Raw genomic sequence first — 26,354 nt, 5'->3', positions numbered from 1 at the left:
AGGAGATTCTGGTCAACAGGAATGTGATATTGCCACTTTCTTTATGGATCAAGTAAGAAAAGCACAGAATGGTTCACAGAAGATTCCTAATGACAAATCCCTAACTGTTGGATAGCAGTCTTTGGACTTCCATTATCCTTGCTACGCATATCCAAGACAGGCCAGGGCCCTACACAATTAATCTCCATCACTCGTCTTCTGTATAAGCCCATTAGGCACTTATGGAGAGTGACAACCAATGCTGTCCATTAAGAGGAGAATCCACTCTCTGGACTAAATAGCAAATTAATCACACTGAGCTCAGCAACTATTGCCTGTCTATAGTGATTTGCGTTTGCCAAAGAAATAAACTCATGCACATTGTCATGGATACAGGTAAATCGCGGACTGCAGCAATTCAAAGGTCAGCTCACCACCACCTTCTCAAGGGTAACTAAGGATAAGCAATAAATGCTGGCCTAGCCAGCAACACCCACATCCCACAATCGAATAAAAAAAAGCACTGTAGTCTGCTGGGTTCCTAATTCTTACAAACAGCACCTGAAAGAACATGTGGGATGATTTTCATATCTGTTTCCACATGGCTGACTTTATTCAAATGTTCGAACTACTCCTGAACGACATCTATTGTGCAATAATACTCAAATGCATTCATGTCCTTTGTAGACATAGAACATAGAACAGTTCAGCACAATACAGGTCCTTTGACCCACAATGCTATGCCAAGCATTTATCTTAATCTAAGATCAACCGAACCTACAACCCCCCCGCACCCCCCCAATTTACTGCCATCCATATGCTTGTCCAGCAGTTGCTTAAATATCCCTATGTCTCTGACTCTGCTTTTCATGCACTCACCTCTCTATATGTAAAGAACCTATCTCTGAAATCTACCTTATACCTTCCTTCAATCACCTTAAAATTGTGACATGTCATGACAGCCCTTTCTGCCCTGGGGAAAAGTCTCTGGCTATCTACTCTATCCATGTCTCTCATTAACTTGTACCCTTCTATCAAGTCACCTCTCTTCCTTCTCTCCAGTGTGAAAAGCCCTAGCTCACTCAACCTCTCTTCATAAAATGAGCCCTCCAATCCAGGCAGCATCCTGGTAAATATCCTCTGAACGCTCGCTCAAGCATCGACATCCTTCCTATAATGAGGCAACCAGAACTGGACACAATATTCCAATTACAGTCTAACCAGGATTTTATATAGCTGGAGCAAAGCCTTGTGGTTCTTAAACTCAATCCCCTTGTTAATGAAAGCCAAAACACTATACACCTTCTTAACAACCCTATCAACTTGGGAGGTACCTTTGAGGGATCTATCCACATGGACCCCAAAATTACACTGTTCCTCTACACTGCCAAGAATTCTGTCTTTAACCCTGTATTCAGCATTCAAATTCGATCTTCCAAAATGAATCACTTCACATTTTATCTTGAAATAAAGCTCTTTCATTGTTACTGTATGAAGGCTCAACGTTTGTTTCTAGGTCATTTCAATTTTAACCTGTTTAAAAAGGTGTTCAATGTTAGTAAACTGATATTCAAGGATGCAATTTCAATGGAGGTGATTTTTACTTCAAAGTTTACCAACTAGCAGAGTTTATTGCCTTTTTTTAATGAAAGGACAAGATTAGACCTATGTACTCCTATTTCAGGGTCAAATACTTACATGGGTTTAATATTTGCTTGATTATTCCCATAATTCTGGGTAAGAGATTAGGTTGGAACTGTTCTGAATCAAATTGGCATTCAAATTTTTTAACATCAAGCCAACAATCTGATGATGTTATTCCAGAATCTCCGTGTTATAACATGTTACAAAATGTTATCTTTTGGCAATTGTGTTCCAATCAAGTCAAAGTTAATTCACTGCATTAAAGTTGTTTTTAGCAAGAAGACTTCCGAGTCTTTTTGTAAACACCGACCTATAATGGAAATGCTGTTAAATTTGAGTACCCTGTACGACGTTGGCAAATGTTTTATGTGGTATTCTGTAGTGTGTTTTTCTTAAAGTAGCTCACGGAACAGGAAGTGGTGGTCTGTACTTAAGGTGGCATGGCTTTTCACTGAAAATGTGTTGTGACAAATCTGTCCCTTCTGGTAGCGCCAAAATTAATATTTGTCATTTTAATCATTATGACAAAGTGTTTAAAAAGTTACAATACAATTACACTGGCAAAAATGTAACAATTTCCTTGTACATTTGTGTGTATAAATTTATGAGCTGTCTAAAATAACAGTACACCTTTAATAGCATACATTCTGTACCTGCATTGTGATGTAGAGTTTAAATAGTGGTAAATATATGCAGCCCGTTACTGTGCGTCAGTTATTACGCTGTGAAAATAAAAAAAACATTTGCACAGAGAAGTGAGCGTGAAAGAGAAAGACAGAGAGCCAGGGAGAATATATTCATGGCGAACAGTAAGTGAAAATGCAGGATTATTAGTTTTGATTCCCTTTTTCATGTATTAACTGATCTTTCTGTGTTTAATCTTTCTAATTTACTCAGATTTCAACAAAGCTAAGGAGTGGTATTAGGCGGTGGTCAACCTGTTATGAATCAGGTTCTTTTGTTTGTTTGCTGTTTGTTTTGATGCATTGAACTTAGGAACTCATAGAAACAAGTAAGAAGGCAAAAGGTTTAAAATACTACACAGTTAGACCAGGACGAAAAGCAAAATCAAAACTGAAAAATTACTTTATACCATTGTGAACTTCAGCACAAATTAAAAATTAGATCTTCCAGTCAATTAAAAATAACACATCTACACAATGGCAAGTGATGATTGATTAATTGTTAATTTAAAAAGCTCTGATAGATTTTTGTTAGTGGTGGTAATAAGAGAGATAGGGCAAGGGTAAACATCTGGTGTTAAATTTCAGTTCAAACAGGATCTCATTGAATGAGTAGATTTGATTGAGAAATTAAATGAGCTCTCCCTGTTCTTTTAGATTAGATTACTTACAGCGTGGAAACAGGCCCTTCGGCCCAACAAGTCCACACCGACCCGCCGAAGCGCAACCCACCCAGACCCACTCTCCTACATTTACCCCTTCACCTAACACTACGGGCAATTTAGCATGGCCAATTCACCTAACCCCTGCACATTTTTGGATTGTGGGAGGAAACCGGAGCACCCGGAGGAAACCCACGCAGACACGGGGAGAATGTGCAAACTCCACACAGAGAGTCGCCTGAGGCGGGAATTGAACCCGGGTCTCTGGCGCTGTGAAGCAGCAGTGCTAACCACTGTGCTACCGTGCCGCCCATAACCGTGGCCCTGGTTTTCAAGATTAATATTCTTCTAATTTGTGAAAGGATAGTATAACCATTTCTTTTATGAAGTCAAAAGATGAAGTTGAAGTTCTCACTTTTTTTTTTAAGTTTCTTTTGATTCCTCGCCTTTCACATTGGGAACTGGCTTCACATTTCGATGTATATTGCTGAAGTGATCCGAAATCGAGGCTGAAAAATGTTAGAGGTGCAGTTATTTTCCTGCCATTCTGGGTTCACTGCAAGTTATTCACTGGAAGCATTTCTGGAATTTAAATGGACTGCTGGTGTTTCAAATTTACCACATTTGTGTTAGCAACTGAGTTCAGAGAAAAGATAGTTTTGATCCAACAGTTGCGCACATAAAAGCTCCAAGAGCACAGTGTCACAAATCCTAAACTATTTTGGAATACCAAATTTTCTATACGTAGAATAATTCAAAAGTGCTATCTCTGACATTATGGACCCAACATTGGCCAATGTATCTCCATTTCCATGATGGGCAGAAAAGCAAAGTATCAAAAGAAATCATAGCCTGAAGTCACCACTGAAGTTGAGGCACGCTTTGATGAAGTGTCAGATGGATGCTGTCTGACTCATGGGATCTCCAACATTTGTTCTTTTCAGTACAGATTCCAGAATCTGCAGTAATTTGTTCCTTCATATATTTAAATCTGTTTGCTAAAAACATTTTAACGATTTCCATTTAGACTGGCTGGGAGCTGTGATATTTGCAAAATATATTAGAATGAATTCCCCTTTTCCATTAAGTTGTGTGTTCTCACTTGCTGAACCTTTTCTGTTAACATATGCTCCGCTGTAATTTTTAGAGTGTAGGCCTTTTCAGAGAATATAACCTCCATAAGACCATAAGACATAGGAGCAGACATTAGGCAATTCAGCCCATCACATCTGCTCCACCATTCAATCATGACTAATAGGTTTCTCAACCCCATTCCTGCTTTCTCCCCATAACCCTTGATCCCCTTGATACTCAAGAACCAATCTATCTCAATCCATACCCAGTCTGACCTACATGTGATACTAGATGTACATTTATACAGTGACACTTGTTTAATCTGAAACGTCAGCCATTTGGTTTACGAGAATTCAGGGCAAGAAATAAATAACGGCCTTGTCATTGATGCACCATATCATATCTAATAAAAACAAACTTCTGATTATTCCAAAAACTTAAACATTTTCTTAAAACTTTAAAGAAACCCACTTCTCCCCAATGTAGTGATGTCTTTTGATGTTATACAACTGAGACTGCCTGCCCTTCCAGGTTGCTGATTGTATCTCATTCCATGCCATATAGCTTTGGTAGTTGCTTGTTCAGCCATTGTGTTCCTACCTTTCAGAATTATCTAGCTCATGTACCTTATAATGCCATGTCTTTCCTTGGAATTCTCTTTTCTGTGCTTTTGCTTTCCTAACCAGGCCTCTCCATTCTCCTTTCCTTCCAATGATGTTTATAAGTTGTTTCTCTTCCCTCATTGTGGAACACTTCCCCACATTGTCCTTGAAATAATTCAAACAGGCGGGTATCCCAACATCAGGTCACCCTGTATTTGCATGTGGAGGATCCTTGACACTGATCCAGCTCCCTCACAGCCAGCTCTCAGAGTGGACAGGATGCCTGACACTCCTATTCTTAACTGTCAGCCAGTGCTCCCTGATTTGATGTGGATAACAGCCCCAAATAGGGAACTCATATTTCATGAGATCCACCTGGCTGACCTTGTTCCAATTACTACATCCCTCCCCCTCTGAGAGCAAAGACATAGGCCAGTCCATTTTCTTGTAGTTCCTCCTGGGGTGTTTAGCACTGGGTCAGGTTCCTCCAAACCTGCGTCGGATACGGACACTGTGTAATGCACAGGGGCTCGCCTCTTGTACTCAGAGCTCCTCAGGAGAAATTCACTCTCTTCTTCTGGCGTCAAAGGCATTTATGCAGTGAGACCAGCTGTGTCCATCTCAAATTCTGAGGTATCTTCAATGCTTGATGGAGAAGAAGAACTCATAGTTTCTGACAATCTTTCTGTCTGTTCTGAGGAGCAAGGCACATTTTGCTCCTGCACTGTTTGCTAATTTGTGGGTTTCGTGTGGCCCATGAGCTAATTCAGGATTGTCGCTCCAACCTGTACTTTATATGTCACTGGTCCTGACCTCAAATTAATTAAGCAGAGCTATTTCCATGGTTCCTACGCCAAAATATTTCTGGCATTGGTGTTCCTGATGCTGTTTTACCCTTCTCTCCACCTCCCCCAAGTTTAAAATCCCCACAAAGGTGAACCAACCCATTGGGCTTCACAATCGGTGTGAAGGGCACTTCCCATTCCATAAACTGCATTGATTCCTTCACTTTCCAGCCTTCTGATTTCTGCCTCGACTTATGTCAATAATACAAATGGCATTGGGCAGGCCTTGCAGCTCATGGAATTATGTCCTGGCCAACATTCAAGATGGCCTTGATACTTTTGATAGTGCCTCGATTTTGCTGAAGAACTTTTGGATATTTAATTAGGACTTTACTCAGGCAGACATTTTCTAATTGAAAAATTATGAGCCAATCAAAGTGAATCATTCTCAAAAATAATTTTGCCCCACCAAGCTTTGCCCCACCAAGCTGGCCTTTTCTGCCAGTTAGTGGTAACTGAAACAAAGTGTAACCTTAATCTGTAAAGGTTCCCCAGCAGAGGTTCTCATTCTAGCTGAGGTCTTGCACAAACTTAAGGGTTGGAGTCCTGAGCGAATTTCATTAAAGACTGATTCTGTGATCACTGAAACAGCTAAGCTAGTGTTGACCTCCATTAGATCCGATAACCATTTAACCAGATATTTATTTTGATTGGTTCTGATTTGGTTGTTGCTAAGGAACTTATCTGTTCCAAACCAGATGTAGGTGGACCTTCCAGAGTGTGCACTGTCATAAATACCAGCCTATGAGTTCTCTTACTCAATTTAAGTCCAGTTGGACTCTTTTGTTGGCTTTAGTTCACATATTGGCAGCAACTACAATGGCTTGCCAGCCTGAACCCGGAAGAAAATGTTAGCATTTTGGCCAAGGCCTGACTTTGCTTTGGGGTTTTGCTGTGGGATGACCTAGAGTTCCATTGTTCAGGAATTAAGTCATAGAGATGTACTGCATGGAAACAGACTCTTTGATCCATCTCATCCATGCTCCCAGATACCCTAAATTAATTGAGTCCCATTTGCCAGCACTTTGCCCATATCCCTCTAAACCCTTCCTATTCATGTACCCATCCAGATTCCTTTTAAATGTTATAACTGTAGCAGCCTCCACCACTTCCTCTGGCAGCTCATTCCAAACACGTACTATCCTCTGCGTGAAAAGGTTGCCCCTCAGGTCCCTTTTAAATTTTTCTCCTCTCACCCTAAACCTATGCCCACTAGTTCTAGACTCTCCCACCACAGAGAAAATATTTTGTCTATTTACCCGTCATGATTTTGTAAACCTCTATGAAGTCACCCCTCAGCCTCTGATGCTCCAGGGAAAACAACCCCAGCCTATTCAGCCTCTCCCAATAGCTCAAACTCTCCAACACTGGCAACATCCTTGTAAATCTTTTCTGAACCCTTTCAAGTTTCACAACACCTTTCTGACAGCGGGAGATCCAGAAGTGTATAAGACCTGCCCCGATTTGACTTTACAAAATGTCCTGAGTCAGGCCACACAATTGCCTTCTCTCAAGCGGTGTTCCCCAAGTTCAGTCGGCCTGGCCAGGTGTCCACACCCTTCGGAAGCTCAATTCGAATCGGTGTTAAATTGAATTTTGTTAATTTATTGGACACAACTTATTTATTGGGTGCAACTTACATAAGCAGAAACAAAATCAGTTAAAAAAAATAAATTCAAAACTCGTTAAATAAAATAAGGATGGAGGTCAGGTGATATGTTGTTTTTGCATGATTTGGGAGCTGGTGGACCCCACTATGGTTCCAAGTGACCATGTATGTAGTGAGTGTTGGTTGCTGGAAGAACTCTGGCTCAAAATCAAACGTCGCGATGCATCAGGGAGGGGAAGAGTTACAGGAGACGTATGTGTTTCAGGATGTTGTGTTTCAGGAGACAGTGACATCCCTTAGATTAATTAACTTAAATTCAGCCAGTGGTCAGGGACAGGAGGGTGTGGTTGTGAATGAGGCAGGTAGAGGGATCCAGGAGGGAGAGTTACAGTAACCTCAGCCCCTGTCCTTATCCAACAGGTGCTCCCTTTGTGGATGGGAATGGGGACTGCAGGGAGGATGATCCCAGTGTCTGTAGCACTGGGCTGCAGGGAGCTATTAGGTAAAAACAATGACTGCAGATGCTGGAAACCAGATTCTGGAGGGAGCTATTCAAGAGTGGGGGAGAGAAGAGAAATGTTGTTGTAATTGGGGATAATATAGTTAGACACATAGACACTGTTCTCTGTAACCAAGACTGAGAGTCCCGAAGGCTGTGTTGCCTGCCTGGTGCTTGGGTTCTGGGCTACAGAGGAACTTGGAGTGGGAGGGTAAATATCCAGTGGTCATGGTCCATGTAGGTACCAACCACATCGATAAAACCAGGGCAGTGATTCTGCTTAGAGGAGTATGAACAAGAATTAAGAACCATAACCAAAAAAGTAATAATCTCAGGATTACTATGTGAGCCACAAGTTAATAAGATTAAGCAGGTAAATGCGTGGCTGAAGGATTGGTGTGGGAGAAATAGATTTGAATTCATGGGACATTGGTCCCAGCACGGTTCAGATGAAGACCATCCCATCAGAACAAGTCCCTAGTAGAGGTGCCAGAGTCCTAGTGAATCACGTAACTAAGGCTGTAGACAGGGCTTTAAACTAAATGGGGGCGGGGGCCTGGCAAATCTGCTAGAACTCTTTGAGAAGGTAATGAGGGAGAGGCAATGGATGCTATCTATCTGGACTTCAAGAAGGCCTTTGACAGGGTACTGCATAGGAGGCTACTTGAGTATGATAGGGGCCCATGGTGTCAGAGACAAGGTGCGAGCATAGATAGAAGTTTGGCTGTCTGGCAGGAAGCAGAGAGTGAGGATAAAAGGGTCCTTCTCAGGGTGGCAGCAGGTGTTCCACAAGGCTCAATGTTGGGACCACAACTTCTCACTTTATACATTAGCGATCTAGATGAAGGAACTGAGGGCATTCTGGCTAAATTTGCAGATGATACAAAGATAGGTAGAGAGACAGGTTGCATTAAGAAGGCAGGGAGGCTGCAGAAGGATTTGGACAGGTTAGGAGAGTTGGCAAAGAAGTGGGAGATGGATTACAATGTGGGAAAGTGTGAGGTCATGCACTTTGGTAGGAAGAATAGAGGTATGGACTATTTTCTAAATGGGAAGAAAATTCAGAAGTCTGAAGTGCAAAGAGACTAGGTACGAGAGTCTAGAACTCAAAGGCACAGCCGTAGAGTAAAGGAAAGACCTTTTAGAATGGAGATAAGGAGAAACCTCTTCAGCCAGAGAGTGGTGAATCTATAGAATTCACTGCCACAGAATACTGTGAAGGCCAGGTCATTGTGTGTATTTAAGACTGAGATAGATAGTTCTTGATTGTCAAGTCGATCAAGGGTTACAGAAAAAAGGTGAGAAAATGGAGATGAGAAACAGATTAGCCATGATTAAATGGTTGAGCAGACTCGATGGGCTGAATGGACACATGTCTGCTCTTATGTCTTATTGTCTTTTGGAACACCTGAAACTCATAAGTTCCATTTGTACATTTTCCGGTGATAAAGCCAGTTATAGTGCCTGTTTGAGTTCTAGTTGGGCTTCAGCAATAGATGTTTTTGCATAGTTGCATCATTATTCCCACATACCAACTAGTTTCTCTGCATCTCATTAAGGGTTAAACCAAACTCACATGCCTCTGCCAGTCATCTTAACCTCACCAAAAAATCTGATGCACATTCCCCTGTTTCTTGAATTGCAAATAAAAATGCTAGCATCTCAGGATTAGAGGAGGCCTGGGCTCATAATATTCCTTAACTAAACCTGTCAACTCTTGCAAGGTTTTAGTATCTGGTGCGTCAGGGAAAGTTAGCCTCCCAATAACTGAAAAGCTGTGGTCCACAAGCTATCAGAAGAATTACTCATTGCTTTTCATCTGGCCCAATGTCACTGGCCTGAAAAAAAAACACATTCATTCCACATACTGGCCCCAGTCTCTCAACGGCAGGATCGAACGAGCCAAGCTTCCCAAATAATGGCATGAAGCCAGAAATGACTACTCCAATTCTAAGATGACTGTTGTTATTGAGTTTCTTCAAGAACATGCAGTACTCTTGAGGCCAATATCCTGTCACCAAGGCACCCTTTATTTATACATGGGAAGTCCTTGATACTGGTCCAGCTCTCTCAGAATGTCAGACATTCTTTTTTTTTAATTTTTATTAAACAAATTACAAAAATAGTTTACAACAAACAGTTACATTTACAGCTGCATACAAGAGACAGCAATTTTACAAGGGAGAGGAGCAGCAAAGCCAGGCCCCAAACCCTACAGTTCAAACAGTTTACAGGGACATGAGGACAAACCTCAAATCCCAGTTTCATATATAAAAATATAAAGAGACATCAACAATGACATGTGTACATTATACAATACTGTTACATACAAAAGTGCAGACAATACAGACCCAACAAGCCCCCGTCCCTCCCACCTTCCGACCACTCTAAGGCAGCCCGCCCCTACCCACCTTCCGGTTCTCGGTCCACCCTATGCCCCTTCCAGTTCGCGGTTCAGACATTCTTTTTACATGTCAACCCTGATTGGATAGGTTAACAGCCCCAATTAGGGAACTGCTATCCTTTGAAGTCCATCTGGCTGACTTTGTTACAATCCCTGTAGTTTTGCATTGAAATGTCACTCTGTAAGTCCTGTGTTTAACTGATGATGTGCCATCAATTCTGAAGGATAGCTTCAGATGTACTAACATCAGTCATCATTTCGCATAAAACTAAAATGAGATAAAAGCCCCTGTGGGTGAAATTATATTGTTGAATAAAAACATGATATGTTTGAATGAGTTTGCTTTGCTATTCTAACAAGATAGAAATTTAGTTACTGTCTCACTGGGGGAGGCCTGATTGATACAAAATCTCAAAACCTAACACATCTTCCCTTTACCAAAGCTGCAGACTGTGTCGTGCAACATGTGAGTTATGTTGATTTGCATTATGCGAAGAATAACCGAGATCACCGAACTGCTGAGATCAGCACCAAACGACTGATAGTCAGGCGCGGCCAGCCCTTCGAGATCACAGTGCAATTTAACAGAAATCAATACGATCCAGACAATGACAGATTTAAGCTGATTGCTCAAACAGGTAATCACTTTGCAATGATGTAGGGAACTTTACTAAGTATTTTATTAATGACATTGTTCTTTTTCTTCATTAATAACTAATTTTAGTGTGTGTTTGTACTGCCAATCTTTTTGATTTGTTTGCGTGATTAATGAATCACACGATTCTGTATGCGGTTTTCATTTTGAAAAGTTCACATGGTTTTTTTGAAGTTTGCACAATCACCATTGGCCCAGACAGGAAATAGCAGGCAGGCCACAAAATTGAGATAAAAAACAGTAGTTTCCTCTTATTTTCAACATTATGGCCATCCGCTTTTGCAACATCTGGTCTGAGTAGAATGTTTACAGATTTTGTGGTTTAGTTGCTTGCTTGCAATTATTTTCCTGACAAGTTGAGTGTTCTGATTCAAATGCATTGACATTTAAGCAATCATTAGCAAGAGTGTTTATGGAGAGGGGAGCAGCCCAAGTCATATGCACTAATGACATAAATAGGAAAAAGGATGGGTATTTTAGGCAGAAATTCAGGAAGCTAGGGTGGAAGCTTAGTGCTCGACCAAACAGAGTTGTTATCTCTGGTTTGTTGCCTATGCCTTGTGCTAACAAGGCGAGGAATATGGAGAGAGAAGAATTGAATATGTGGCTACAGGATTGGTGCAGGAGGGAGGGTTCATTCTGTGGTAGGTGAGACCTCTACCGACAGGATGGTCTACACCTGAACCAGAGGGGTACCAATATCCCGGGGGAGATACTTGCTAATGATTTTTGGGAGAGTTTAAGCAACTCAGCAGTGGGATGGGAACATAAAGAGCAGTTCCAGTGTCTAGGAGGTTGAGAGTAGTGAGGTCAGAAATGAGGTTTCAAGGTCACAAGAGTTTACTGGCAAGCAGGAATGTGGTTTGAAGTGTGTCTACTTCAATGCCAGGAGCATCTGGAATATGGGTGAACTTGCAGCGTGGGTTGGTACCTGGGACTTCGATGGTGTGGCCATTTCAGAACATAGGTAGAGCAGGGATAGAAATGGTTCTTGGAGGTTCCAGGATTTAGATGTTTCAGTAAGAACAGAGGAGATGGTAAAAGAGGGGAAGGTGTGGCATTATTAGCCAAGGACAGTATTACGGTGGCAGAAAGAACATTTAGAGGACTTGTCTACTGAGGGAGTATGGACTGAGGTTTAGAAACAGGAGCGGTCACCCTGTTGAGAGTTTTCTATAGCTCTCCAAATTGTTCCAAAGATGTAGAGGAAAGGAGAGCAAAGATAATTTTGAGTAGAGTGAGAGTAGCCAGGTAGTTGTTATGGGGCCTTTAACTTTCCAAATATTGACTGGAAATACCATTGTTCAAGTACTTTAGATGGGTCAGTTTTTGTCCAATGTGTGCAGGATAGTTTCCTGACACAGTATGTAAACAGGTCAAAGGCTAATGCCACATTAGATCTGGTACTGTGTAATGAACCCAGCCAGGTGTTAGATTTGGAGGTCGGTGAGCACTGTGGTGATAATAACCACCATTCGGTTATGTTTACTTTAGCGATGGAAAGGAACAGGTATGTACCACTGGTCAAGAATTGTTGCTGGGGAAAAAGCAATTATGATGCGATTAGGCCAGATTTAGGATGCATAGAATGAGGATGCAGGGGATGGGCACAATTGAAACGTAGAGTTTATTCAAGGAACAGCTACTGCATGTCCTTGATAAGTATATACCTGTCAGGCAGGGAGGAAGTTGTGGAGCGAGGGAACCGTGGTTTACTAAAGTTGAATCTCTTGTCAAGAGGAAGAAGAAGGATGAGAGGTGAAGGCTCATTTAGGGCGCTTGAGAATTACAAGTTAGCCAAGGAGGACCTAAAGAGAGAGCTAAGAAGAGCTAGGAGGGGACATAAGAAGTCTTTGGTAGGTCGGATCAAGAAAAACACTAAAGATTTCTATAGATATATCAGGAATAAAAGAATGGCTATAGAGAAGATTAGGGCAAATCAAGGACAGTAGTGGGAAGTTGTGCGTTGAGTCCGAGGAGATAGGGAAAGCGCTAAATGAATATTTTTCATTAATATTCACACTGGAAAGGAGAATACTGAGATACAGGCAACTTGACTAGACAGAATTGAGGTTCACAAGGAGGAGGTGTTAGCAATTCTGGAAATGTGAGAATAGGGGGCCGGATAGAATTTATCCTAGGATTCTTTGGAAAGCCAGGGAGAAAATTACAGAGCCTTTGAACTTTATGCCATCATTGTCTACAGGAATAGTGCCAGAAGACTGGAGGATAGCAAATGTTGTCCCCTTGTTCAAGAAGGGGAGTAGAGACAACCCTGGTAATTATAGACCAGTGAACCTTACTTCGGTTGTAGGTAAAGAGTTGGAAAACGTTATAAGAGATAGGATTTATAATCATCTAGAAAGGAATGAGTTGATTAGGGATAGTCAACACGGTTTTGTGAAGGGTAGGTTGTGCCTCACAAACTTTATTGAGTTCTTTGAGATAGTGACCAAATAGGTGGATGAGGATAAGATGGTTGTTGTGGTGTATATGGATTTCAGTAAGGTGTTTGATTAGGCTATTGCACAAAATACAGCAGCATGGGATTGAGGGTGATTTAATTGTGTGCATCAGGAATTGGCTAGCTGAAAGAAGCCAGAGGGTGGTGCTTGATGGGAAATGTTCATCCTGGAGGTCAGTTACTAGTGGTGTACTGCAAGGATCTATTTTGGGGCTACTTCTGTTTGTCATTTTTATAAATGACATATATGAGGGTGTGGAAGAATAGGTTACTAAATTTGCAGATGATACTAAGATTGGTGGAGTTGTGGAGAGTGCTGAAAGATATTGCAAGTCACAAAGGGACATAGATAAGCTGCAAAGCTGGACTACGAGGTGGCAAAAGGGGTTAATGTGCAAAAGTGTGAAATGATTCACTTTGGAAGGAGCAGCAGGAATAAAGAGTACTGGGCTAATGGTAAGTTTCTTGGTAATGTAGATGAGCAGAGAGATCTTGGTGTCCATGTACATAGATCCCTGAAAGTTGCCACCCAGGTTGATAGGGTTGTTAAGAAGGCATACAGTGTGTTAGCTTTTATTGAAGAAGGATTGAGGGATTAAGTTTTGGAGCCACGAGGTCATGCTGCAGCTGTACAAAACTGTGGTGCAGCTGCTCTTGGAGGATAGTGTACAGTTCCGGATACCCCTTTATAGGAAGGATGTGAAAGCTTTGGAAAGGGCTCAGAGGAGATTTACTAGGATGCTGCCTGGTATGGAGGGAAGGTCTTATGAGGAAAGGCTGAGGGACTTGAGGCTGTTTTTGTTAGAGAGAAGAAGGTTGAGAGGTGACTTAATTGAGACATATGAGGTAATCAGAGGGTTAGATAGGGTGGACAGTGAAAGCCTTTTTCCTCGGATGGTGAAAGCTAGTATGAGGGGGCATAGCTTTAAATTGAGGAGTGATAGATATAAGAAAGATGTCATTGGTAGTTTCTTTACTCAGAGAGTAGTAGAAGCATGGAATGCACTGCCTACAACAGTAGTAGACTCGCCAAATGTAAGGGCATATAAATGGTCATTAGATAAACATATGGATGAAAAGGGAATAGTTTAGGATAGATAGGCTTCAGGTTGGTTCCACAGGACAGCAAAACATCAACAGCCAAAGGGCTGTACTGCGCTGTAATGTCCTTTGTTCTATGTACTCTATTCATGATTTGGATACTGGATTGTATGAAATAGGAACAGGACTAGGCCATTCAGCCAATTGAATATCTTCCATAATTTATTAAGATCATGATTGATCTGGATTTGGCTTTATCTCCACTTCTTTGTCTGTTGTCCCTAATTCTTGGCTCCCTTGCCAATCAAAAATCTTACTTAGTCTTGAATATATTGCTTATATTGCTTTTGGTAGAAAAAAAATCTAAAGTTTAACAACACGTAAGAGAAGAAATTCCTCCTCATCTCCATCTTAAATGGGAGACCATATTTTTAGACTACGCCCCCCCACCCTACCCTTTGCCTCTGTCTAGATTGCCACATGAGAAGGAACATGTATTCAGTAACTATCCTATTAAATATCCAGAATTAGGAGTCAAATGGTGATTATGAAACCATTGTGGGAAAAACCATCTGCTTTACTAATGTCCTTTAAGGGAAGGAAACTACAGTCCTTACCTATTCTGGCCTACATGTAACTCCAGACCGATGACAATGTGGTTGACACTTAACTGATCACTAGGCAATTAGAGATGGGCAATAAAATGTTGGCCTGGTTAGTGATATCTACATCCCATCAATGATGGGATTCTTGTAGCAAGAGTTTTCTATCATTATGATATGTTGCCTTTGCAATAAGAAGAAAAATTTGTCCTGCTTTCCTAGTCACTTCATTTAGAACCATGCTAACTTTTTGTGTTAATTTTGAAAACCTATCTAGAAATACTTGCCGGTGGTTTCTACACTCCTCACAACTTGCTTTCCTGCCATCTTTGTGTCATCAACAAATCTGGATCTAGTGTTGATGATGCCTTCATGCAGATTATTAATATAGACATGAATGATTGACACCCTATGGCACTCCATTGGTTACAGTTTGTCAACATGAAACTGTTTATCACGAGTCTGTTTCCCCTTAATTAGCTAATCTTCTATTCAAGTGAATATTATGTTATGATCTCAGTAGAGACCTGCAGCATCTTTCGTTTTAGAATCTGAAAACCCAACATTTACTAAAAGAAGGAAACGTAGAGTTTCACAGCTGAAATCAAAGCTTTTTTACTGCATGAACATCAAGGAACATGAATGCTACTAACTACACACAGTGTTAAATTGTTAGGTACCTTAAAGATATTAAAGGTGTCATGGACTCAGTTACTTGTAATGGTTGCTTGTAATCCAAGCCAAAGTTTGCTTCTACACGTATTAGGTATACACTTCAAAACTTAAGTCACATATTTGTCAACATTGGAATATTAATTGTTTGGTCTGAGTCCTGCTTCAAAGATTCATAGAACTGTTAACTTTAGCTCTCTGCACACTTCTGGCAATATTGTCTCTTCATGTCACCTCCAACCACCCTAATATTGCCTTCAACACAGGCATCTCTAGCTTCTTAAGTGTATTCATTCTCTCTCTCTCTATGTTTCAGCTGTACCAGAACATCAGTGCAATTTTCAAAATCTCAGTTAACAAATGTTTTAAACTCTTTTAGCTAATACACAAAATTTCCAACAAACTAAAATCTGTACTTTGCTTCAGTATATTCTGAATTTTAACTTGTATATTTTAAAAACTGGATACAAAATGTTGCAAAAGATGGCCATGTAAGGGTCACCTGACCTCTTTTGTAAATTGAAACTACTCTTTTAAGGGTGAAAAAAAGCACACTACAGAATGAAAAGAATAGCTTTTCCAAAAGGACATTATCATCAAATTAAAAGCTAAACATGAGAAAAGAAGATAGCAAAAATATATTAAGGCCCATCGAGACTGCCCCATCCCCCTCATCATATACCCATTCAGACCATGCAACCATACATGCATTCATTGTGGCCACTAACTCCACATATTATAGAGACCACAGTAAGGGATGAAAAAAGACTGCTACTAATGCGTGGTGGATTTCCTCAGGCACATAATAAGAAAATATAATTTGGTGAGCATGGTGCTGATGGAAATAATTAATGTACCAAATAGGATTTGAGCACACAGAAGATCCAAAGATCAATAAGCAGAGATTCTTAGGGAGAATGTGCAAACTCTACACAGACAGTCATCTGAAGGTGGAATCAAACCCAGGTCCCTGGTGTTGTGAAGCCGCAATGCTAATGACTAAGCCACCATGCCACTCCACTTGCAGTTGTGAAGACTAGGCTCCACCGAAGTGTGATAGACCTATCCAAGCAATGAGAGCACACTTTCAAAGATTCTGATCCTTATGGTGACCATGTATATAAGGGCCAATCTCATGTTAATAATAATAATTTAAGAAGGCATTGATTGATTGTTTAAAACTTATGACATGAGTCATAAGCCAGATATTATAGCAAGACAACTGATTTCTGTGTATGCAATTTGCAAATCCAAAGCAGACCAATTGACAAGCAGAGTCACAACGTTATATGTACATAGCACATGGCTTCCTTAAAGGTGAAGTCTCTTAAAAGCATGATACATATTCAACATCCATACCTCTTTGTAGTTCTCCCTGGCCGCATTTTGGATCATTCTAAGTAAGAGAACTATCATTTCCACCTTATAGCTCATTTTTAATTGATTTTCTGAGAGAAAGATAGTCAAGTAATATACATCTGCTCTAGAAATACTGTTTCCATTAAAGTAATTAATTTTTATTATTGTTTAAAAATCAGTTTAAATGGCTGTAGAATTGATTACTTAATTTCTGTTCCTTTATTTTAGGGACTAACCCTTCAGAAACATCAGGAACTAAAATCCTGTTTCCTCCATCAGACGCAATAAACAAAAAGAGATGGAGTACAGTTGCTGTCTCTTCATCCAAGAGCAGTTTGTCTTTAATTATAAGCACAGCACCAAATGCTAAGATTGGTCATCACAGCTTAGCCCTACAGAAAATAACTGTGGACCAGACTCTCATCTATCCACTCGGGGAGTTTGTGGTACTTTTCAATCCATGGTGCTCAGGTACTGTTGCTTCTAAAATTTAGTTAAAATGATTTCCTGTATTTACTCAGTTAGAGCCATACTACAGATTAAACAGAAGATTATTACTTTTTAATGTACTCTCCTTAAAGCTTTGAAGATAGTTATAGGGCTTTGTGACATTTTCTTCCAGAAATACAACTTGAATGAAATGTTGCTTTATTTAAAATAGTCAAGAATAATTCATTCTGGATATTCTAGATTCTAGATTGTACAGGTACAATATGAAAATGGAAGGATAAATGTTATATGTTCTCAGGGCAGTTAATTTACTGGTGCATGAAGTTCTTATTTGAACTTGCTTTTGAAAATTTGATATGGAAGTCTAAAGAAGTGTAAATTTGAGATTGATGTCTGATAAGTTTGTGACCATGATGCCATGAATCCATATGGCACCTTTGTACCTTGTACTTGACTGATTGTCAGTAAACATGTTTCAGAAGGAAAAACCAGTAAATCTGGTGCAATGCACATACTGTTATGACTTAACTTATGTGGAGCTCCATTGCATTCTTTTCCAAGTATCACATGTTTTCTTGTCCTAGTTCTTTCCCTCTGAGATTATGAAGGAATAACTATGCTCATTAACCTTGTCCGGTTTCCACTGAACAGTCTGGCTGAAAAGAGTCCATGCAATCATAACATGCAGGCAAGTTAATGCTGTTCAAGAGCTTGGAGCTGGTTATCACTGATTGGCAATAGATCAGCTTTGATATTCAAATTTAAATAAAAATTTCAAGCCTGAACTCAGGAGGGTTTAAGTGAGACTGTACAAGGAGTGAGTGTAGTTGCTGGGTAATGCATTTGCTCCTAAGAAACCTATCATTTCTTTAAATGTTTTAATGAGGCTATATGACTGAGTTGTGAAGCAGCATCACTGGACTCGAAATGTTAACTCTGCTTTCTCTCCACAGATGTCTGCCAGACCATCAATTTCTTTCATTGTTTCAAATCTTCAACATCTGCAGTTCTTTGTTTACTTTAGTATTTAGCTCAGATCTTGTCTTTCCTTCAGTTTTAATGCTGGCTAGCCAGATTTTCTGGCTGAACTGCATCCCTCGTGTGGAAGCCAGCTCCAATAGATATTGGGGCCATTTTCTCTGGGCTAGTAGAATACTTCTAAATGTAAAGCATTTGTTTAATATACGTTGGAGTCACAAAGCAACACAGGCAAGTTGCAAAAGCTACAAAATGCAGCCACTTTTGGAATACTGTGTGCAATTCTGGTCTCTCTCTTATCAGAAGGATGTTGTGAACCTTGAAAGGATTCAGAAAGGATTTACAAGGATATTGCCAGGGTTGGCGGATTTGAGCGATAGGGAGAGGCTGAATAGGCTGAGGCTGTTTTCCCTGGAGCGTCGGAGGCTGAGGGGTGACCTTATAGAGATTTTAAAAATCATGAGGGGCATGGATAGGATAAGTAGACATGGTCTTTTCCTTGGGGTGGGGGGAGTAGAGAACTAGAGGGCATAGGTTTAGGGTGAGAGGAGAAAGATTTAAAAGAGACCTAAGGGCAACTTTATCATGCAGAGGGTGGTACGTATATGCCAGAGGAAATGGTGGAGGCTGGTACAATTATCACATTTAAAAGGCATCTGGATGGGTATATGAATAGGAAGGGTTCAGAGGGATATGGGCCAAGTGCTGGCAATTTGGACTAGATTAGGTTGGTGTGGATAAGTTTGACCGATGGGTCTATTTCCGTGCTGTATATCTCAATGACTCTATGACTCTGTGACTCTATATTACAGTTGGGGATCATGGTCACAGTGCAGTTGGCCATTTAGATCTTTCCTAACTTCCTTACTGCTGTCTTGATTTTTAAACCACATGAAAGGAACATTATATAATCTTCTCCATGACAGTTACTCATGGTTTATGCTAAATTAGATTAATTCAGTATTGCAGAGAGTGGGATTTCATATAATAAAAAGACTGTCATTACTTAAGATAAATACATGGGTCCAATTCTTATTGAAGCGGATGTCATCTGACATTTCTAGTTTGTTAGCTTCTCTTTTATCCCTCACTCAAAAAGTGTCTGGGCTTTAATTACCAGCAGTGGGCAGGGTAACAGGCTATTTTAGATCTCAGTAACCAATGGGATTAATTATATTATATCATATTCAGTAATGATATTGCAGGATAAGAAATAAACAGATGACCATTGAGGAATGTAAATCAGAGCCAAATTTGGTGCAGATAGACAAACAAAGTAAAGTAAAGCAAGGTTAGGTGAACTGTGGGATAAAAACAGAGAAAGATAAAGTAAGAAAAACGCTATCTTCTAAACAACTGCGCTGAACTTAAATAATGACAATTGCAAAAAAGAAAATGAGAGAAGTTAGCTGGAGTTACGTGGGAAGGGAGTTCAGCAAAACATGCTGTTGATGATCAATGACAGATGTTTCAGGAAATAGTTCATGACTCCCAATAAAGATATAGCTCGCTGAGCAAGATGGATTTTAGAAATGGACAAACCAGCTATGGTCAACCAAGAAAGTTAAGGATAGTAGTAAATTGAAAACACACACACACACACAGAATGTAACAAAGATTAGTAGTAAGCCAGAGGACTGTGAGAAAGAGGGAGATAAAAAGAGGGAGAAAATAAATAATAAGGGAAAACTAACAAGTAATATCAAAACAGATGGCAAGAGCTTCTTTCAGTGTGTTGGAAGGAAGAAAGTGGCCACAGTGATTATAGGTCTATCAGAGAATGAGCCTGAAGAAATTATTATGGAGAACCAGGAAATGGCAGAAAGGATGAATAAATACTTTGCATCAGTTTTCACAGTAGAGGACACTAATAAATGCTAAATTGAGGGGAAAAAGTTAGGAAGAAAGTAGATATAATATCTGGCCCCAGAGAAAAAAGTACGAGGGAAAATAATGGGGATGAAGGCCGATAAGTCCAATGGACCTGATAGATTACATCCGAGAATATTATACATGATTTGGAGATGCCAGTGTTGGACTGGGGTGTACAAAGTTAAAAATCGCACAACACCAGGTTATAGTCCAACAGGTTTAATTGGAAGCACTAACTTTCGGAGCACTGTTCCTTTATCAGGTGGTTGAGGAGGACACAATTGTAAGACACAGAATTTATAGCACAAGTTTACAGTGTGATGTAACTGAAATTATACATTGAAAAAGACCTGGATTGTTTGTTAAGTTTCTCATCTGTTAGAATGGCCATGTTAGTTTCACTTCTTTCATATGTAAATCACAAAATTTTTTTTTGAAAAGTTAACCTGAGAATGTAACTTTTAAAAAAAGTTTTGTGATTTACATATGAAAGAAGTGAAACTTATATGGCCATTTTAGCAGATGAGAGACTTAACAAACAATCCAGGTCTTTTCAATGTATAATTTCAGTTACATCGCATTATTAATTTTTGCTGTAAATTCTGTGCCTTGCAATTGTGTACTCCACAACCTCCTGATGAAGGAGCAGCACTGTGAAAGCTAGTGCTTCCAATTAAACCTGTTGGACTATAACCTGGTGTAGTGTGATTTTTAGCTAGAGTATTAGAGGAAATTATTGTGGAGATAGCAAATACCCTAGTAGCGAACGTTCAAGAATTGTTCAATTCTGGAGAAGTTTCAGAGGCTTAGAAAACTGCCAATGTAATCCCATTATTTAAGAGCAGAGATAGAGAAAGAAAGGTAACCATAGACCGGTTAGCTTGTCATTTGTTATGGGGAGAATGTTATATTGCTACAAAGGATGGAATTGGACAATACTTAGAAAGACATAATATAATGAAGCAGAGACAATATGGCCTCATAAAGAGGAAATAATACCTGACAAATTTACCAGACTTCTTTGAGAAGGCAACATGCAGATTAGATAAAGGTGAACCAGCAAATGTAATATACTTGGATTTCTAAAAGGCATTTCTTAAGACACCACACATAATGCTACTTAGAGTCATAGAGACGTACAGCATAGAAATAGACCCTTCGGTCTAACTCGTCCATGCCGACCAGATATCCCACCAAATCTAGTCCCACCTGCCAGCACCCGGCCCATATCCCTCCAAACCCTTCCTATTCATATACTCATCCAAATGTCTTTTTAAATGTTGCAATTGTACCAGCCTCCACCACTTACTCGGGCAGCTCATTCCATACACGTACCACCCTCTGTGTGAAAAAGTTGCCTCTTAGGTCTCTTTTATATCTTTCCCCTCTCATCCTAAACCTATGCCCTCTAGTTCTAGACTCCCCAACCCCAGGGAAAATACTTTGTCTATTTATCCTATCCATGCCCCTCATAATTTTGTAAACCTCTATAAGGTCACCCCTCAGCCTCCGACACTCCAGGGAAAACAGCCCCAGCCTGTTCAGCCTCTCCCTGTACTCAGATCCTCCAACTCTGGCAACATCCTTGTAAATCTTTTCTGAACCTTTTCAAGTTTCACAACATCTTTCCGATAAGAAGGAGACCAGAATTGCACACAATATTCCAACAGTGGCCTCTAGTTCTAGACTCCCCAACCTCAAGGAAAATACTTTGTCTTTTTATCCTATCCATGCCCCTCATACTTTTGTAAACCTCTAAAGGTGACCCCTCAGCCTCTGACGCTCCAAGGAAAACAGCCCCAACCTTTTCAGCCTCTCCACAAAGCTCAAATCCTCCAAATTTGGTAATATCCTTGTAAATCTTTTCTGAACCCTTTCAAGTTTCACAACATCTTTTCTATTGTTGGACTTAGTATAATAGCATGAATAGAGGATCGCTTAACTAATGGAAGGCAGACAGTTGGGTTAAAAGGGATATTTTCAGGATCACACCCTGTAATTAGTTGAGTGCCAAAGGGATCAATGCTAAGGCCACCATTATTTATAATATATATTAATGACTTGAATGAGTGAATTTAATATACGATAGCCAAGTTTGCAGATACAAAAATTGTGGGGAAGGCAGTAGTGAGGATGACACATACACCTAAATCTTACAATATTTTCGCTAAGTGTCAATTTCATCATGTTTCACATAAAGTCTTTCATGAGATTTCTTCCTGTATTATACTAAACCCACCTCACTCACTATCTACCATGCCTCTATAGTGCCTCTCTTGCCCAATGCTAGCTGGATTCTACCACCTTGCTGTACCTAGAAGAGTTCATCTCCACAAGGATATCTGGGAATAGGCTGGTATTTCTGGTGCAGCTTTAAGAGGCAGTTGTGTACCTGAATAAACACCGTTGGCTGTCCTGCATGGCTCTGATATTTAGTCTGGATGTGGCAGAAGAGAGGAAATTCACACCCCACTCTGTAGAGAGGTACATGAATGCCCTGGTGGATAGGGAGGCACTGATAGGAATGACCTCTTCCCTTAGTGCCAGCAGAGGATGCCTTGCTATCAGACACTGTCAGCTGGGTCTGAGGTTCCAATCTGAATTATTGAGATCTCAGCTGTCTGGAGGAATGTGCAGCAATAAAGAAAGAAGGTTAATGACCTCATCCATTTGGTAAGGTTAAACACCACCACATTTCTACCTCACACTCACTCTACCTCTGCTCCTGCACCCACCTCCCACCAAGGCTCATGTTCTATCCCTCTCAGTATTACTAGGAACGTTTACCCTCTCTTGCTCTCACCCATCCAAAACCAGCTGCCTCCTCACCCTACATAGCCTCACTGCTACCTGCTCACTCACTTCAGAACACCTCAGTGTCTGTTCCCCTGCACCTTCAGCACAAACAGCCTGGCTAGCCACTTTCATCTGGCTCAATCTCTCATTCTTTCTCTCATTTCAGGAGAAACAGGGATTGGAGAGGGAGTGTTGCAAAATGCAAAAAGACAAGAATAAGCATAGCTTGGATGGCATGACCATTGAGGTAGTCTCAAGGTAGATTCACAGTTAGTGAGCACGCAGAGATTAAGCAAGCATTCTTGTGATGTAGACTGATCTAATCCAAGAGCTGGATAGCTGCCCCTTGTGGAAAATCACCTTGCAGCAGCACTGTCTAGCCAATTGCCAGTGTAACCCAATGTACAGCTATAAAGAGCAGAGTGTGCCGTAGGTTGATTGGAGAGGTACCATGAGGATCCTGAGAGGCTGATGGGTGTCAGATGTCATCATGTGGATTGGTGTGGGAAGTAGATGTGGGGTGGGGGGAGGTGAGGGAGATTGTGATAACTGTCCTGGCACATGCCCTGAGATGTTGGTGCCTGGTGTCCAAGATGGCAGCCCAGAGGAGCTAGAGAAAAGGTGGAGTCATCTAGTACCTGGTCTAAATTTGAAGTCTGGAATTGTCAACGTCTTGTCTCTTTGATGCAGGCGGTAAGATATGATGTGAAGGTGAAGTCACTTGATGAAGGAGCAGTCCTCCAAAAATTTGTGGGAAGCTGCATATTAATTGTGCAGATTGCAGTTATTGAGGCACACAACAAGGAGTGATCGCTGGTTAATAGGCATCGCAATACTCTTGCGAATGTTGTTGCAATGCCTAGAAATAGAGTCATAAAGAGTCATAGAACTGGTGGAAAATGCAACAAATTGCTCCTGGTGTAGAGAAAGACCTCGTCCAAGTTCTCATGCAATTCTCCCACATTTCTTGCAATTGCCCTCATCATTCAAGCCTCTAAAAGATTCTGCCAAGGACTCTCCAGAGGGACACAGGTGAAATAGGTAGGCAGAAACTTCGGAGATGGAGTATAATGTGTGAGAATGTGAGGTTATGCAGTTTATTCAGAAGTGTAGAAAAGCTGTAAATTATTTAAATGGAGGAAGATTGCAGAAAGCTGCAGAAGAGAGGGATTTGAAGGTCCTTCTGAATGAATCACAAAAAGCTAGCATCCAAGTTCACTGTTTAATAGGGAGGGCAAATGGAATGTTGGTGCTTATTTCATAGGAAAGGAGTATAACAATTGTGAAGTCTTGCTAAAACTATACAAGATACTAGTCAATCTGAAGTTCTGTGAACAGTTTTGGTCTCCTTGTCTCAGGAAACATACCTTGGCATTGGAGGCAGTCCAGAAAAGGTTCACTAGACTGTAACCAGATGTGAAAGGACTGTCTTATGAGGAGAGGTTGAGTAAGTTAGGCCTGTATTCATTGGAATTTAGAAGAATGAGGGGGGACCTTATTGAAACTTTTAAGATTCTTAGGGGATTTGACAGATTTTTCCCCCTTGCAGGAGAGTCCAGGACCAGAGGGCATAATTTCAGAACAAGATTGTCTATTTAAGACAGAGATGAGGGGAATTATTTTTCTCTCACTGTAATAAATATATGGAATTCTTTATCAGAGATGGATGGTAAGTCTGGGTTATTTATTGTTTTCAAGGTTGACCGATACATTTTTAACCAATAAGGGAATCAAGGGTTGTGTGGAAATGGCAGGAAAGTGGAGTTGAGGATTATTAGGGCAGCTGTTGTATCACCATAGTCTTACCAGACAGTAGGGGCTGCTCCCTCATTAGAGAGAAGCAACTGGTGGTGATTTAACCTGAGGGCCACCAGACCTCAGGCAAGGGAAGATATTGAGAAGGAAAGTCCTTCATGGTAACGTCCAACCAGAAATTGGACTTGAACTTACGCTGTTGGCATCACACTGCTCTGCAAACCAACAATCCAGCCAACTGAGCTAAATGATTTCACTGAGTCACAGAGTTGACTCAATGGGCTGAATGGCCTACTTCTACTCGTGGATCTGAACGACTTATTGTCTTATTTGCATTTTTAACATTGCTCATACCAATTTATCACCTGAGGTTAAGGAAACTCCATAATGTGGAGATACTGGTATTGGAATGGGATGGACAAAGTCCGAAGTCACAAGGCACCAAGTTACAGTCCAACAGGTTAATTTGAAATCACAAACTTTCGGAGCGCAGCTCCTTCGTCAGGTAAAGTACAAACTTAATGAAGGAGCCATGCTCTGAAAGTTTGTGATTTCAAATACATCTGTTGAACCATAACCTGGTGTCATGTGACTTCTGTATTTTTCCAGTTTCTAAACTAAAGAGGTTCATTGGCAGCGCATTGGCAGTGATACACTGTTAAAAGATACTTACTTACCAAACATAACTTTCAACAGGCTGTACAATGGGCAATTAATGTGGAAATACAGCATGTTCTTTAAAATCATGCACAGGTGAAAGGTGAGCTATCTTTTGTGCGAAGCAAGTGGCATTGCGCCACCAGCAAATTATGAAGATTTGGCACTCACACCCTACCTCATAATACCCTGAATTTACTAGATGATTTACTTAATTGAGGTGTGTGTGTGTGTCATTAACACATTGTGTTTACAGCAAGATCTGGTCTATTGACATTGAAAGGAATTTAAAAATTCATTCATGGTATGTGGGCAGCTGTGCTCCCCACATCTCCTCCCTCTCCTCCGTCCAAGGCCCCAAAGCATCATTCCAGATCTGGCAAAGATTCATGTGCATTTCCTCTAACCTGATTTATTGCATCTGTTGCACCTGATGTGCTCTTCCCTACATCAGAGAGACTGAGCGCAAACTCGCCATCCATTTTAATTCCCCCTCCCATTCCCCCGAAGACATGTCCATCCTGGACCTCCTCACTCGTCAACATAAGACCACATGGAATCTTGAGGAAGAACACCTCATCTTCCGCCTCGGGAGTTTACAACCATATGGCCTTAATGTAGAATTCATCAACTTCCAAATCTCCCCATTCCCCCACCTCATCCCAGACCCAGACCTCCCTCCTCACCCTGACCCTTTGACATGACCCAACCTGTCCATCTTTCTTCTCACCTATTCCCTCCATCCTTCCCACAGACCAATCATAGCCTCTTCCTACCTGTATCAGCTATCGCTATCTCACCCACTTTTCCCCCAGCCCCACTCCCCTTCCTCTATTTCTTTCACAGTCCCCTCACCTCCCTCAGTCCTGATGAAAGGTTCCGACCTGAAACATTAACTCCCCTCCTCCTCTGTTGCTGCTTGACCTGCTGTGCTTTTTCCAGCTCCACTCTTTATGCCCTCCAAGCTCAAGCATCTGCAGTCCTCATCATCTCCAGGCAGCTTTGTCTAGGTCAGCATTGTCTAGGTCAGCTATTACTGCTCATTGCTGATA

The 26,354-nt window shown here is 40.8% G+C and overlaps 1 protein-coding gene across 1 annotated transcript in view; it reads left to right on the top strand.

Moving 5' to 3' along the window:
- The first annotated feature begins 2,422 nt into the window (after positions 1 to 2,422).
- Positions 2,423 to 26,354, top strand: part of LOC122559954 (protein-glutamine gamma-glutamyltransferase 2-like) — a 52,173-nt gene continuing 28,241 nt past the window's right edge. Inside the window, exons 1-3 of the mRNA XM_043710062.1 lie at positions 2,423 to 2,432; positions 10,445 to 10,639; positions 17,023 to 17,265. Coding sequence (XP_043565997.1) covers positions 2,423 to 2,432; positions 10,445 to 10,639; positions 17,023 to 17,265 — 448 coding nt within the window. The remainder of the gene's footprint in view (positions 2,433 to 10,444; positions 10,640 to 17,022; positions 17,266 to 26,354) is intronic.

The sequence above is a fragment of the Chiloscyllium plagiosum genome, chromosome 20 (genome assembly GCF_004010195.1).
Source record: "Chiloscyllium plagiosum isolate BGI_BamShark_2017 chromosome 20, ASM401019v2, whole genome shotgun sequence".
Lineage (NCBI taxonomy): Eukaryota > Metazoa > Chordata > Chondrichthyes > Orectolobiformes > Hemiscylliidae > Chiloscyllium > Chiloscyllium plagiosum.
The sequence above is the reverse complement of the archived record's forward strand: the minus strand, read 5'-3'. Positions and strand labels throughout refer to the sequence as shown.